Source organism: Lynx rufus, unplaced genomic scaffold, assembly GCF_022079265.1.
Source record: "Lynx rufus isolate CCGP_SWC_20201006 ecotype Redwood Valley unplaced genomic scaffold, mLynRuf1.p SCAF_15, whole genome shotgun sequence".
NCBI lineage: Eukaryota > Metazoa > Chordata > Mammalia > Carnivora > Felidae > Lynx > Lynx rufus.
This window is the reverse complement of record NW_025814829.1, coordinates 10,319,541-10,335,330: the sequence shown is the minus strand read 5'-3', so window position 1 is coordinate 10,335,330 and position 15,790 is coordinate 10,319,541. Positions and strand designations below refer to the sequence as shown.

The 15,790-nt window shown below is 36.1% G+C and overlaps 1 protein-coding gene across 1 annotated transcript in view; it reads right to left on the bottom strand.

Annotated features, from left to right (window-relative positions):
- USH2A (usherin) overlaps nt 1–15,790 on the bottom strand; it is a 754,837-nt gene that overhangs the window by 176,979 nt on the left and 562,068 nt on the right. The window contains exon 49 of the mRNA XM_047077230.1: nt 2,225–2,446. Coding sequence (XP_046933186.1) covers nt 2,225–2,446 — 222 coding nt within the window. The remainder of the gene's footprint in view (nt 1–2,224; nt 2,447–15,790) is intronic.

Below are 15,790 nucleotides of genomic sequence, written 5' to 3'. Positions count from 1 at the left end.
TAACTTTTTGATGTTTTTTTTTAAAGAAGAAATTATAGAAAAACAAGAAATTCATAGTTCATCTGCGTCAAGATCTAATGGTGTCCTGAAATTATGCTCAGAGAAAGGCTGGAGTTCTCAACCCTTGATAGTTGTACGGGCGGATTTACCCTGAAGCTAATGAGCTTGAACTTCAGGGCCGTTTTCTGACAAGAGCCCCTTCTAGGAAAAGCATGGTTATATATTTTTATAAAATTAGCAAATGTATAATCTTTAACTACAATTTTTCATGGCCTCTGTCTCTTGCTCCTTTAACTTGCCTTGTATCTTATGTATCCTTGTATTGACTAAAATAGGAGAGTGACCATGTACATTTTTGAAATCTAAGTAAGGGGAAGTTGAGTTGGGGCAATATTTAGTTTGGGTTCAGTAGCTATGTTTATGATTTTTGTCAATTCTATAAAAAAGTCATTAGGCCTTGAATATGCCATTTTAACTTCAATTTGGAAAGATAAGAAATGTGAGAAATTACAGACTCCTAATATGGATGCATATAAGGGGAAGCTTTAAAGAAAGAGAAAGATCAGACAGAAAAATTAATGGCATATGAAACAAAAGCTGTAGAACTGACCAATAGAATCAACTGAAATATTCTGACATCAAGAGAATTATAACCAAATAAATTTTAGATTATAACAAAAGTAGTAAACTATTAAAAGAAGCTGATGGATCTCAGATTGAAGTATAAATTATCACAAATTATGAAGAGAGGTAACTCATGAATACATTGAAAAAATTTATACTTCGGCTGATGCATAGATAAAATAGTGATATCATTATAAATTATAGCTCAGATTCAGTCATAAAATGATAGCCATGAAAAACTGGTATGATGTTGTCAATTCAACAAATATTTAACACACGTCATTGCAAATTACTTTAAAATAAGAACTCAGGGCACTTGGGTGGCTCAGTCAATTAAGTATCCAACTCTTGATTTCAGCTCAGGTCATGATCTCACAGATTCATGAGATCAAGCCCCGCATTGGGTCACTGTCAGTGGAGCATGTTTGGGATTCTCTCTCTTCCTCTCTCTCTCCCCCTCCCCTGCTCACATACTCTCTCTCTTTTCTCAACATAAATAAATAATCTTTAAAAAATAAAATAAATAAATAAAAAATAAATAAAATAAGATAAGAAAACTTAAAATGCCCTTAAATCTTAGAGAGATCCTTGGTAAATGTTTCTCTAAATTTGACAATAATCTAAGAATTTACATAATATTATAATAATAAACTTTGAAGCTTAAAACCACCTTTCTAAATTTCAATAATTAAAACGTATTTTGCTTAGGAAAGAATGAATTATCTTTCTATCCTTCTCATTGATAAATGGCACAAAGTCATTGCCCCATGAAGAGGTGATCAAGGGTATAAGTTAAACATGTCAGGGGGAGAAAAGAGGGATGTGAGAAGTTATATAATCCAGACATGCTGTTTTTATGTTAGTGGCATTTGCTAGATTTTATTTTTTAAATTTGTAAATTTCATAATTTATTTTCCCCTTCTAAATAAATGTTCATCATTTTATTTTCTTTCCTTAAAGAGGACCCCCCCAAATTATATAACTTTCAGGCACCCAAAAATTCATTATGGAATCTTGAACAAGTGACTAATTTCTGTGCCTCAGCTTCCTCATTTTTAAAATGTAGACAATAATAGAACCTATCTAGTAAGACTGTTATAAAGATTAATTGAAAAAAAAAAAGGATTGAGTTAGTAATGCATAAAACATTGGGCATAGTACCTGGTTGATAGTAAGCACTCAATCAATGATAATGATTGCTATTAAAGTTAGTGTTAATTTCATAGCTACCAAAGAATAAGGGAGCAAAAGAACTGACATATCATCAATAATAATTTTGTATACTGTTAGCATTGCTAGGAAATACTCTCTTGATCCAGAACCAGTGCATGCATTCACGTGTGTTTTTGTGTTTGTTTTTGTTTATGGTGGATATGACACTTCTCAACAGGAAAGAGCTTTGATCCGTTTTCATGAAATGCATCCACGAACATAAAAAAAGGTGAGATTACATTTTCATTTGTTGTAGAATATATACTTAAATGTATTAGACATAATTCACATGAGCTTTAATTACTTATTTGCTTTGTATCTAGGGCAATTTCCCGACCTGTGTTTCTCAGAATCTCCACCGATTGAAAAGTAGACAAGGGCTCCTTACCTGGAAGGCGACTGTACACCATGCCTTCTTCTTCTCCACCACAGCATTCTAAATCTTTGTTCACAATCTGTCCGCCACAGCACTGCTGGCCATGGCCATCCCGAAGCCTCCCAGCACAGCAAATCTGGTTTCCTGAGGTGGAGTAAGGCATTCGGCCACAGCAGGAGTCGCCGATGCCAGTGGAAACCCGATTGTGCTGTTCATCTGGACAACATACTTCACCTGTCAATTTAGGACAATAACAATCATTGCACGAGTTAAAAGAAATATGCTTTGACTCACAAGGAAATTTTATCACAATCATCTTGCAGATGCCAACTGGTTGACAGAATTACTAGAAAGAATGCTGTCATTTTGGAGTTACAAAATTTCAAAACAATTTAAAAATTTTCAATTAAAGATGTATAAACATGGGTCTGCTCACATACACACATGGTAACTTAGAGGCAATGCTATGTTACCTATTTCCTCTCTCACCCCTAGTAAATGAACACAGTAGGTCTGGCAACATGATAAGTGGTATTACAAAAAAGTTTGCCTACAAATACTTTTCTATCTATTTAGTGTAATTTTTTTTGAAAGTGGAGTGGATTCAGAAATTAACATAAAATTCGTATTGCCTACATTATAATTTCTTTAACCAAATTTTATTTATTTAAGCAAACAAAATACTTCTGATGTGAAGCTCAATTAAATGAGAGGAGGTAAAAATATTCTATATCAAGTCAGCACATTAATACTTTTCTGGGCTATGACAGACACTGAATTTCACTAATGTAGCTGTACTTACATTCCCCCTTTACATGATATTCTGGGAAACTTGAAACAAGAATAAAATAACCTTTTGCCTGGTGCCTTGGGATCAGAGTTTAAATTTTATAAATATCAATAGGCAGCACTTTTTTCTTTTTTTTTCCTTTTTTTTTCTTTTTTTGGTATGAAGATGCTTCTAAAAGACAGGAAAACTCCAAAAGACAAAAAAAAAAATAAATTTATTCTTTTAAGGGTAGCTTAGAAAGGACTACCAACTTGGTGGATCTAAAATTCAAACTGTACTTCTCTCTATCTCATGACCCAACTCTCAGTCGACCTCCTCAGTTGACCTCCTTTATGAACTCTTGAACCTTCACTCTCTCCTTCCTCTTGCCTTACTCCTCTTCTTTTTCCTGCACCTTCAACAGACCCTCTTCCTTCTCTTCTACTTCCCCTTTTAAAACATATCTTTATCCCTGGACAATATTTCTTCATGTTATGCTGCGATCTGTGGTCTGTGAGTATATACACCAGCCTGGCAGGTCTTTTAGTTCTAAGCCTTGGATGGTCCAGATAAGATTTAAATAATCTAGTTAATGACTTACCAAGCCTTCTTAAAAGGAAGGCTCAAGCTCACTGAAGAATTTAGGATTGCCTTCGGAATTTATAGTGCTGGACTCCCTTATCAATTAGTTTATCTATGTGTGAGGTCAAGATATGCCAAAACTTTGTTAGTAAAAGCAAGACGATTTGCTTACCAAAATGATATTAAAAATGTGGGACAATATTTAAGTATGGATAGATATATAAAGAACAAAAAAACCAGATACTCTAGCAGGTATCCTTGAAGTCTTTCTTGTCCATATTCATTGGTCAAAAATCCATCCTACCAGATGAAATGGACAAATTACTAGAAACACATAACCTAAAAGACGAATTATGAAAAAAATAGAAATTCTGAATAGATGTAAAACTAGTAACAAGATTGAAGCAAAGTCCAAACCTCCCAACAGAGAACAATTCTGGATCGATGGCTTCACTGGTGAAATTTACCAAACATTTAAAGAATTAGTACTAATCCTTCTCAAGGCACCTGGGTAACTCAGTGGGTTGGGTTAACTGTCTGACTCTTGATTTCGGCTCAGGTCATAATCTCACGGTTTGTGGAATCAAGCCCTGAGTCGGGCTCCACACTGACAGCACAAAGCCTGCTTGGGATTCTCTCTTTCCCTCTCTCTCTGCCTCTCTCCTCACACATGCTCTCTCTCTCTCAAATAAATAAACATTTAAAAAATTCTAATCTTTCTCAAACTCTTCTAAAAAACTGAAGAGGAATACTTTTTAACAAAATTTATGAGGCCAGGTTTACCCTGATATTAGACAGACACTTCAAGAAAAAAACAAAACAAAAACTACAGACCAATATCCCTTATGAAAATTGATGTAAAACTTCTCAACAAAATGCTAGTGAACTGAATTCAAGAGCACATTTAAATGATTATACCACATTACTAAGTGGGATTGATTCCTGGGAAGCATGAAAAGATGATTCAACATATGAAAGTCAATCAATATGATATACTATTTCAACAGAATGGAGAAAAAAAAAATACATGATTACCTCAAATGATGTAGACAAAGCATTTGACAAAATCCAACACCATCCTAGTATAAAAACATTCAACCAAGTAGGAATGGAAGGAAACTACCTCAACATAACAAAGGATGTGTATGAAAAACCCACAACTAACATTATAATCAGCAGTGAAAGCTTTTCTTCTAAGATCGGGAAGAAGACGAGGCTGCCAGTTTTTGCTACTTCTATTCAACATAATATTGAAATAGATAGCCAGCCAGAGCAGTTAGGCAGGACAAAGAAATGAAGGACAGCCCACTTGAAATGGCCTAAGAAAAATTATCTCTGTTCACAGACTATATAATCTCATATGTAAAAAAAACCCTAAAGATTCCACCAAAATCCTGTTAAAACTAATAAAATAATTCAGCAAAGTTGCAGAATACAAAACCAATATGTAAAAATTAGTCGTGTTTCTATACACTAAGAATCAACAATCTGAAAAGGAAATTTTTTTAAAAGCAATTCCATTTAACATAGTATATAAAAAAAACCCACTTAATAATAAGCTTAACCAAGGAAGTGGAAGACTTACACACTGAGAAGTACAAAAAACTGATGAAAGAAGTTAAAGAAGACATAAATAAATAAGACATCCCATGTTCATGAATCAAAAGACAATATTGTTAAGACATCAATACTACCCCAAATGATCTATAGAGTCAATGTAATCTGTATCTAAATCCCAACAATATTTTTTGCAGAAGTAGAAAATATATCCTAAAATTGCAATGGAATCTCAAGGGATCCTAAATAGCCAAAACAATCTTGAAAAAGAACAGAGTTGGAAGGTCTCATATTTCCTGATTTCAAAACTTACTACAAAGATACAATCAATACCACAAAGATACAGTTAACAATCAAACAGTGTGGTCCTGGTACAAAGACAGACAGATAGACCGATGGAAAAGAATAGACAGCCCAGTGATAAAACCTTACAAAATGACCAAATAATTTTCAACAAGGGTGCCAAGACCATTTAATGAGGAAAGGACCATCTTTCCAACAAATACTGCTGGGAAAAGTAAATATCCACGTGCAACAGAATGAAGTTGAACACTTTCCTTATACATACACCGTATACAAACATCAACTCAAGTGGATCAAAGGCCTAAATGTAAAAGCTAAAACTATAAAATTCTTAGAAGAAACATAGGTGGAAAGCTTCATGACATTGGATTTGCAATAACTCTTGAATATGAGATCAAAAGTACCAGGCAACCAAAGAAAAGTAGATGAATTGCACTTCATAAAAACTTAAAAGTGTTATCCATCAAAAGACACTATCAACGGAGTCAAAAGGCAACCCATGGGAGAAGACACTTGTAAATCATATAAATAATAAGAGACTAATATCCAAAAAGTCTAAAGAATTGCCACTTAACAACAAAAACACAAACAACCCAATTAAAAAAAAAAATGTCTAAAGCACTCTTATAGACATTTCTCCAAAGAAGATATTCAGATGACCAGTAATCATATGGAAAGATGTTGAATATTATTAATTATTAGGTAAATGCATATCAAAATCACTATCAGATATTACTTCATACCCAGAAGAACAGCTATTATAAACAAACAAACAAACAAACAAAAAACCCACAGAAAATAATATGTTAGCGAAGAATTTGAGAAATTAGAACCCTTGCACATAATAAACTTGCACATTGCTGTTGGGAATATAAAGATATTTTTTTAAATGTTTATTTATTTTTGAGAGAGGAAGACAGAATGCCAGCATGGGAGGGGCTAGGAGAGAGGGAGACACAGAATCTGAAGCAGGCCCCAGGCTCCAAGCTGTCAGCACAGAGCCTGATGCGGGTTCAAACTGACAAACCATGAGATCATGACCTGAGCTGAATGAAGTCAGACACTTAACCGACTGAGCCGACTAGGTGTCCTATTGTTGGGAATATAATATGGTGTAGCTTCTGTGAAAAACATTCCAGCAATTCCTCAAAAAAGGACACACAGAATTTCCATATGATCCAGGAATACCACTTGTGGGTAGAAAGCTAAAAAAAATAATAATAATGGAAAGCAGAGACTCAAACAGATATTTGTACACCAATGTTCATAGCAGTATTATTCACAATAGCCATAAAGTGGGAACAACCCAAATATTCATCAACAGGTGAACGGATAAACAAAATGTGGTGGATACATACTATGGAATGTTACTCAGCCTGAAAAGGAATATGATTCTGACATATGCTACAACACAGATGAACCTTGGAAACATTACAGTAAGTGAAAGAACCAATTACAAAATGGCAAATATTATATGATTCTACTTATATGAAATACCTAGAGAAGTCAAATTCATAGAGATGGAAAACGGAATGGTGGTTGTGAGGGGCTGGAGGTAAAGGACAATGGGGAGTGAATGTTCAATGGGTACAGAGTTTCAGTTTAGGAAGATAAAAAAGTTCTGGAAACAGTACTCGTCCTGACTGCACAACTAAGTAAATGTATTCAGTGCTATTAAACTGTGCACCTAAAACTTGTTAAAATGATAAACTTTGTTATGTCTCCTGTAATGCCCCCGATTTCGAATCCAAGAGACCACCAAGGAGCCGATACCGATGCAAACGCACGAGGGTTTATTTGCAAGCTCAAGCTTGGGCCCAAGTATACCCGACACAGCGGAGCAGGGACTTGGACCCCTAGGTTAAGAGGCGTAGCAGTTTTATAGGGGCCAGTGGCCAATGAGATTGTAACACACACAGAAAGTTGCATAGTCATGTCAGTCCACACGCAGGTGGCCAATTGAATTACAATTTACCCTATAGTAATTGTTTGAACTAGCCTATCACTCTGGTCAGAATTGGCGCACAAGTTTGGCAGGCAAAAGGCGGGGTTTACATTCTTTGGCGGTTAGGGGTTCCGCATTCTGTATGAGCCGGTTTCCAGTAAGGGTGTGCTCAGCGGCTTGACTAGGGTGGGGGAGTGTCTTAAGCAATAAGCAGGTCATGTGGGGGTTGTACATGAGACGGTGGGTGTAGCACAAAATGGAGTTAGTCTTGCTCTGCTTGTCCAGGGGTAGGGGATTTTTGTTAAATTCCTTGGGTCCCACACTCCTTTACCACAATAAAAAAGTCCAGTTCCATAAACAGGGGAAACATAATTCCATGCCTGGCCTCAACAGACCACTTAGCTACCACCAGGAATACTTTGGCCTCAAGAGAAATCAAGACTTCATAATTTCTCAGAAAACAGAAGATAGGTTAGTAGACTGTGCCGTCTCTAAATCGTAAGAGCTTGGTGAACATTTGGAAGATACTTTGGCTCAGAAAAAAAAAAAAAAAGGAAAAAAATAGATCAGATTAAGAGCCTTTCAGATTAACCAATTAGATAAAGCAAAAAACAAGGACACATCTGTGTCTAGTCTACAAAAAGACAACTGTCATTATTATAAGAAAAAGGGCCATTGGAAGAACATTTGCTCTACTTTAGCTAGAAAGATAGAATCAAAAAAGGAAAAAGACAAAACACTGATAACACAACCCCTGTCTGTGAGAGTAGCTGCTCTGGTCAATTCATAACCGCCTTTAACACAAAAAAACAGAACTTTTCATGCAGTTATAGAAATAGAGGTTTTCATATGTAATTAATATTGGGGCTACATGATCTACCATAAATTCTACTATATTTCTTTTTTTAAATAATTTTTTAAAATATTTACTTATTCTTGAGAAGGAGAGAGTGTGAGCAGGGGAGGAGCAAGGAGAGAGAGGGAAAGGCAGAATCTGAATCAGGCACCAGGCTCTGAGCTGTCAGCACAGAGCCCAATGTGGGGCTCGAACCCAGAGACTACAAGATCATGACCTGAGCCTAAGTCAGATGCTTAGCTGACTGAGCCACCCAGGCTCCCCATCTATATTTCTATCATTCCTTCCTAGGAATAAGAGATAGAAATTTCAAATGCCTTTCAGACTCTGTCTTTGTCTTTGTCTTCTCTGTAATCAACACACTTTTTTGTTACTCAGTAATTCTACTCTGGTGCATCTGATGGGAGGAGATCTACCTTGTAAATGGGATGCCAGTATTAAATGTGGACCCAGAAACCTTTCTGGAACTCCCAGAAGAATCCCCAGCCTGTAATTTGATGATGGCACAGATTGATTATCTAATACCTGAAGCCTTCATGATCTACATTTCATATCTTGAATCTGTCTTCAAGAGCCTGTGGGTCAAGGAGTAGTTAGATATGGGATTCATAGAGGAGGCTAAACCCTTAAAGGTCTTTATAAATCTGGCTATGTCCTTCTTGAAACTGGCTAAAAATCCACTAAAAAAATTGCTGTTGAAGAAAATCAGGTCCATTGTATCCACATACCTTCAGAAAAGACTTGTTATTCCCCATAGTAACTCTTATAATATCCTATTTATTCCATCAAAAAGATAAATGACTGTATACCATTTTGTCCAAGATTTTAGGGTCATTAACAAGATTGTCCGTCCTCACTTCCTGTGGTTCCAAACCTAATACTATCCTCTCTTTAATCCTTGAGACAGTTGCTTAATTTAGAGTAATAGAAGTATTCTCAACAGTTTTTCATTTACTCTAGCACTCAGACTTGCAGTATCTTTTTTAATTCACTTGGGATAGCTATGCCCCAAGAGTTTATAGAAATGCCACTTTAATTCTCACAACTATTTAACCTTAACCTTAGTGTGGTAAGCAGAATATGACCTCCCAAAGATGTCCATGTACTAATCTCTGGAACCTGTGACTGTGTTATGTTGTATGGCAGAAGGGGATTAAAGTAGCAGATGGAATTAAGTTTGATAATGCTATGTTAGAAAGGTTTGAATGGCCACTGTAAGCCTGGAAGATGGAAGGAGGCCACTAGGCAAGGAATGTGGGCAGCCTCTGGAAGGTGGAAAAGGTAAGAAGAAGGATTCTCTCTCCTAGAAGGGAAGGCAGCCTGGCTGACATTGATTTTCACCCAGTGAGACCCATTTGGAGCTTCTGACCTTGAGAAATGTCAGATATATAAAACTGTGTTGGTTTAAGCCACTAAGTTTCTAGTAATTTGTTACAGTTGCCCCAAGAAGCTAACATACTGAAGATACTGGATTTTCTCGTTAAAACTCCACTCTCACACAATGTGTGGCTCACCTTCTGTGATGTTCCCCAGAAAGCTTGACAAATTGATTCTCTGTGTTTGTTGACAGTAGTAGCACACAAAGGACACAGTTTCCAAGCATCCGTTTTTTCAGAACAAAGCATAGTTTCTAGGGTCTAGAGTTTAGACTGTGAGGTCATGAAAAATGGGAAGTTTCTTTCTCTTTAAAGGTTGGAAGCTATTTGTGACTTCCCCAGTCAATTGCTAAAACTCAGCTTAGATAAAGGATTGCTTGGTCCCTTAGAATCAACAAGAATCAATGAGGATCTTTGGTCTCATAGGATCTCAATGTCCATTAGACATTTGATTCCTAGCTTTTATGAACTGGCTACCCTTCAATAGGATGTGATGAAAGTGGACACACTTGAGTCTTTGCTCTATAGTAATTCCTAAGAGACTATCTTCTGTCGCCTAAAGGATTCCTGTTAACCCCATTTAGTCTTATGCTCCCCAGTTGCTATCAACTTTTCCTTCTCTTTGCACATGAAAGCTTTGGGGGTTCTAATTCAGGAGCTCAGTGGAAATCAGAGACATTGGACTCCCAGTAATATTACTTAGTTTAAGTAACTTAATGAAGGTCTAACAACTAATAAGTGAAACAGATGAGATGTGAAACCAGGCAGTTTGACTCCAAAGCCCATCATTCTTATCTACTAATTACTCAGCATCAAACCAGCAAAACCCTATACAGAATTTTGTTCTTTCATTAAAATATGATCATAGACAATATTCCCTGAAATAAGGAGTCTAGTCTCTGGGACATTTTTGCTTGCTTTCTTTTAATACGAATTTTCAATGTAATTTTAATGGAGATGAATTTCCTTTCTTTCTGTTCTACCAATATACCAGAAAAATATATTAAGTTACATGTATGCAGTCATCACGTTATTATATAATACAATATCTCTAATGATTCAATCTAACTGAAAACAATGTTTAATGTTTATTTATTTTTGAAAGAGAGAGAGAGACACAGGTGAGCTGGGGAGGGGCAGAGAGAAAAGGAGACACAGAATCCAAAGCAGGCTCCAGGCTCTGAGCTGTCAGCACAGGGTCCAATGTGGGGCTCAAGCTCATGAGCCATGAGATCATGACCTGAGCTGAAGTCCAACATTTAACCGACTGAGCCACCCACGCACTCCAATCTAATTTCAATCATGCAAATTTCAATCTTGACTAATGGGGTGACTTGGTCTTGTTTCTACGTCTTACTTTTCTTATTTATAAAATGGACATTGAATTCTAAGGTGTACTACTTAAACATTTTTTTATTTAGAAAAAATCATACATTGAAAATTGACCTTTTTGGGGACACATAGCTCTATGAATTTTAACACAGAAATACAATTAAGATACAAATGAACTTCAACTCCCCCCAAAACTCTGTACTATTCTTTCACAGTCACACTCTCCTCCCACCCATCAGCCTTGGCAACCACTGATTTGCTCCCCTTCGCTAGAGATTGTCTTTTCATTTGGGTAGGCCATACCAATGTACTCTTACAATAAGTAACTTTTGGAAATTGGCTTTTTTCACTCATCATAGTATCTTTTTATTACTAGTAATAGATCACAGTATCTATTTATTACTAGTTTATTCCTTTTAATTGCTGGGCAGTCTTCCTTTGTGTGGATATACCACTGTTTGTTCATTTACCCACTGAGGGACATTTGAGTGGTTTCTGGTTTTTGGCAATTATGCGTAGAGCTGCTATAAACATTTGTGAGCAGGTCTTTGTGTAAACATAAGTTTTCATTTCTCTAGGGAAAATACAGAGTGGGCCAAGGCATAATCAGTTTTTTCTCAAAATACGAATTCCTAGAATGCAAGGGGCAGTTGGTTTAGTTGATAGTCTTTGAAAGGATCCTATAACATGGTATTTATAAGCAGAAGAAAATTCTAAATTTTTAATGATGAATCTACTAGAGGCCAATGAAGGAGGAATGAGCCTACTGTGACTAGTAAAGTTACTGTACTTGTTATATTCCTTTGGATAAAAGGACTTTCAAATTTGGTCTTGAATGTGGTTGCCCCTTTTTCTTAAATCTCCTTAGCCAGAGAGCAGTCTCTTCATGACAAACTTTCTTTAACATAATGTGTCACATGGGCCAGGGGCAGCACCAGTTAATTAAATATCACTTAGGACAACAGTGGGCTTAGAAAAAACATATCGTCCATATCTATCTATCTATCTATCTATCTTGGGGAAAACTAACATTTTTTAAAGCCAGTTTGAGGATAACAAATATTAATTGGTTTAAATATTTTAGCTACATTTCCTCGAATCCCTCAGAATCTTACTCAGTTACTGACAGAAGAAAAGGTTTTATAAAAAGAGATGTGGATTATATCAATGAGAAGCAAAACTGAATTTTTTTCCCTCAAAAAAGGTCTATTAGACATAAGATACAAGGATCAGTCACCTTCTCATTAACCTCTCAAAATGAATCTATTTCACGACAGGCTTAAAAATGTTTTCTCTCTAAAAGCTACCATGCAGTCTTAACAGTTAATTGTTATTCTTATCAAAGAATGACCCACATTAACATTTAGCTTGAGGTCATTAGCATATTTATAAAAAAAAGAGGAGTGGAATAAGCATTCTCTCCTCTGCCACGCTTTGTTACAGGGTGCTGTGAAGGCAAGTTGTGAGAAAAAAAAAATGAAGTAAATATTATTAACCAATATTTCAGACTTATCTGTAAATATCAAAATGCCTGTACCCATCTCAGCCTTGAAGTGACAGAGTACTGATTGAATTTTAATTGCATTTAGATACAAGATGGCTTGGGGTCACTATGCTTTCTTTCTTGATGTAAACAGTGTTAAAGTAGTTAACAAAGACCATTGGCTGAGCATAGAGGTTACAATATAATCTCTTCATTTGGGTACATTGAGATGAATGATTACGGCAAAACACTCTCTTTGATTATTCCATGAGATTGGATTTTTTTTCCCTTGATACCATGGTAGGCATTCTAATACTGTGAAAAATGAACTAGTTAAAAGGAGTCCAAATTGGGCCATGCTCAACAGTTTGGAAGATATTAAAATGTTTGAGGTTTGAGTGAGCATGTGGCGTATGTGCATGTCATATACAGATGATGAAGGTTTTAAAAACTCTGTGTCAAGGGGAGTGTAGGCAGCTCAGTCAGTTGCACATCCAACTTTGGTCCAGATCATGATCTCACAGTTCATGGATTCTAGCCCTGCGTGGGGCTGTGCTGACAGCTCAGAGCCTGGAGCCTGTTTCAGGTTCTGTGTCTCCCTCTCTCTCTGTCCCTCCCCCTCTCACGCTCTGTGTCTCTCTCAAAAATAAATAAACATTAAAAAAATTTTAAAAACTCTTGTTTCAAAAGTTACTTACCAAAAAGTTGTGAATAATGTCAGTAAATGGTTTAGTTCATTTTTTAGGGAGAAAAAAGTTAAATTTTATTTTCTTTTTTTAAAAAGATCATTTTCGGGGCGCCTGGGTGGCACAGTCGGTTAAGCGTCCGACTTCAGCCAGGTCACGATCTCGCGGTCCGTGAGTTCGAGCCCTGTGTCAGGCTCTGGGCTGATGGCTCAGAGCCTGGAGCCTGTTTCCGATTCTGTGTCTCCCTCTCTCTCTGCCCCTCCCCCGTTCATGCTCTGTCTCTCTCTGTCCCAAAATAAATAAAAAACGTTGAAAAAAAATTAAAAAAAAAAGATCATTTTCTTAGTTTGAAATCTGACACGTTAGGATTGAAAAGGTGACAGGCAAATCTCCTAAGAGTTAATAGCTGTGACGGGTGCAACCAAGTATTTTTCATCAAGTCAAAGGGACAGAGAATATTTTCTCAGAGTGTAAACAGTTAATTACAAATCATAACATCAAAGATTTGAATGTGACTTAGAAATAAAAACACCATTATCTAACTCTCTGCTAGAATTAGAGAAAAGCCTGTGTAATCCATTGGTCTGAGCAACAGGAAGAAAACAACAGAACATGCCCATCTCATCTATTTAATTATATTTTTCAGGGCAACTTTTTGCCTGGGAGGGAAGACAGGAAATGTAGTTGAAAACTCCCCAAGTGCAAACTATTTTGAGAGAGTAACACATTTGGTAGAGTTTGATTAGTTGCTAACATTATGATTTCCAGTATAAAGAAGTTAACCATTTTCTACAAAATCCTTATTTTCGTCACCATTGTGTTTTCTTACTTGGAAGATCTAGTTGATTAAGAGTTATTCAATTATGAAAGTATTTTTGCAAGAGAATAAGATATAATGGTATGGTTGTAAAGACAGATTTTTCTATTAATATTAAGGAAAAATTAAGAAGAGTAGAGATTCTCCGCTTTGAATAAACTTGCATGGTATTTAATTACCTCACCTTTCCTTTTTGCTCCAGTGTTTTGCCAAAGAGATGCTGGATAAGACAATTTCTCCTTTTACTTATGCTGGGTAAATGTATTTATGCCAAACACAAGGTAAAATACCTGAATTAAGTAGATGTTTGGCATAAATTTCATGTTAAACTAGATATCTCAAAGCATTCAGCTTTTCCTGGGCATCTGAACACTTAACTTTCTTCTCTTTGCCTCATATCCATTTTCTGTGTTTCTGAAGACATAGGCATTAAACTTAGGTGGTAGGAAAAAAAAATCTGTATTGTCAATGGCTTTTCCAGGATAAACAGTAACTGCCAATGACGATAATGAAGATATTTAGAAGTCTGGAATAGTCATTTTAAAAACTATGTTAATACATATTAAGATATATTTGTTATGTAAGAGTAACTATTTTGCCTCTCTTTTTCCCCCATATTCATTTGTTTTGTTTCTTTGATTCCACATATGAGTGAAATGAGATGGTATTTGTCTTTCTCTGACTTATTTCAGTTAGCATAATACTCTCTAGCTCCATCCACGTTGTTGCAAATGGCAAGATCTCATTCATTTTTATGGCTGAGTAATATTCTATTGTATATACCACATCTTCTTTATCTATTCCTCAGTCCATGGGCATTTGGGCTCTTTGCATAATTTGGCCATTGTTGATAATACTGCTGTAAACATTGGCGTGCACAAACTCTTAATTACAGAGCGTAAACTGAGGGTTGCTGGAGAGGAGGTGGGTGGGGGGGTGGATTAAATAGGTGATGGGTATTAAGGAGGGCACTTTTTGTGTTGAGCACTGGGTGTTTTATGTAAACTAATATTGTACTGTATGTTAACTAATGGGTATTTAAATAAAAACTTGGAAAAAAAAAGTAATAAAGTAAATAACAGATTTCCGCCCTCCCTCCCCCACCCACCCAAAAAGAGTAAGTAGAGTAGAGCATGGGTTTTGGAAAGACACACTGAAACGTGTCCACTCCCAGCTATGTGAATCTGGCTATGTTATTGACCCTTTCGGAACTCGTTTCCTTGTTTGTAAACTTTAGAGAAAATGCCAATCTCCTAGTTGTGAAAAGTATATAAGGTATCATAAGTAAAACCTTTAAATACAGAACCTACCAGAGACTTTGTGTTTTATAAATACCAATGGTTATTGTCTTTATTCTCAACTGCATTCACTGGACATTGTGTAGTTGAAAGTTGGACAATGGTTTATTCAGTCAGCTGATAGAAATAAAAAAAAAATAGGGTGAGGAGGGAAAGATCCCTGTTTGCTATTCTTTGCTGCAACCCTCTTTTTGCCCTACCTAGCCTGATAGTGGACTAGTCTCAGAATTTGGGTTTCTGATACATCCGGGAACAATACATAGTCCAGAATAGAAATGGAAGACATGAAGAATGGCTTCATGCAGTGGAGCACTTAGAAATTCATAGAATATATGGTGAAAATTTTTAGCCACATGATTGAAATAAAGTCACAAAATAAAGAGAGTTATCCAGGTCTGGATATATTTCCTTATGTAGTAGATACTGTAAGTCCCTTGTATTCCCTCTCTTTTTTGTACCTAGTCCTGCTTAAATTTCAACAAAGCTGAGGGAAGAAATTATATTGAAAGCAGGCCATTGGCTATGTGTTAGTCATTGAATATTTGTTGTTTAGGTGCTTGAAGTAGTTGGCTGG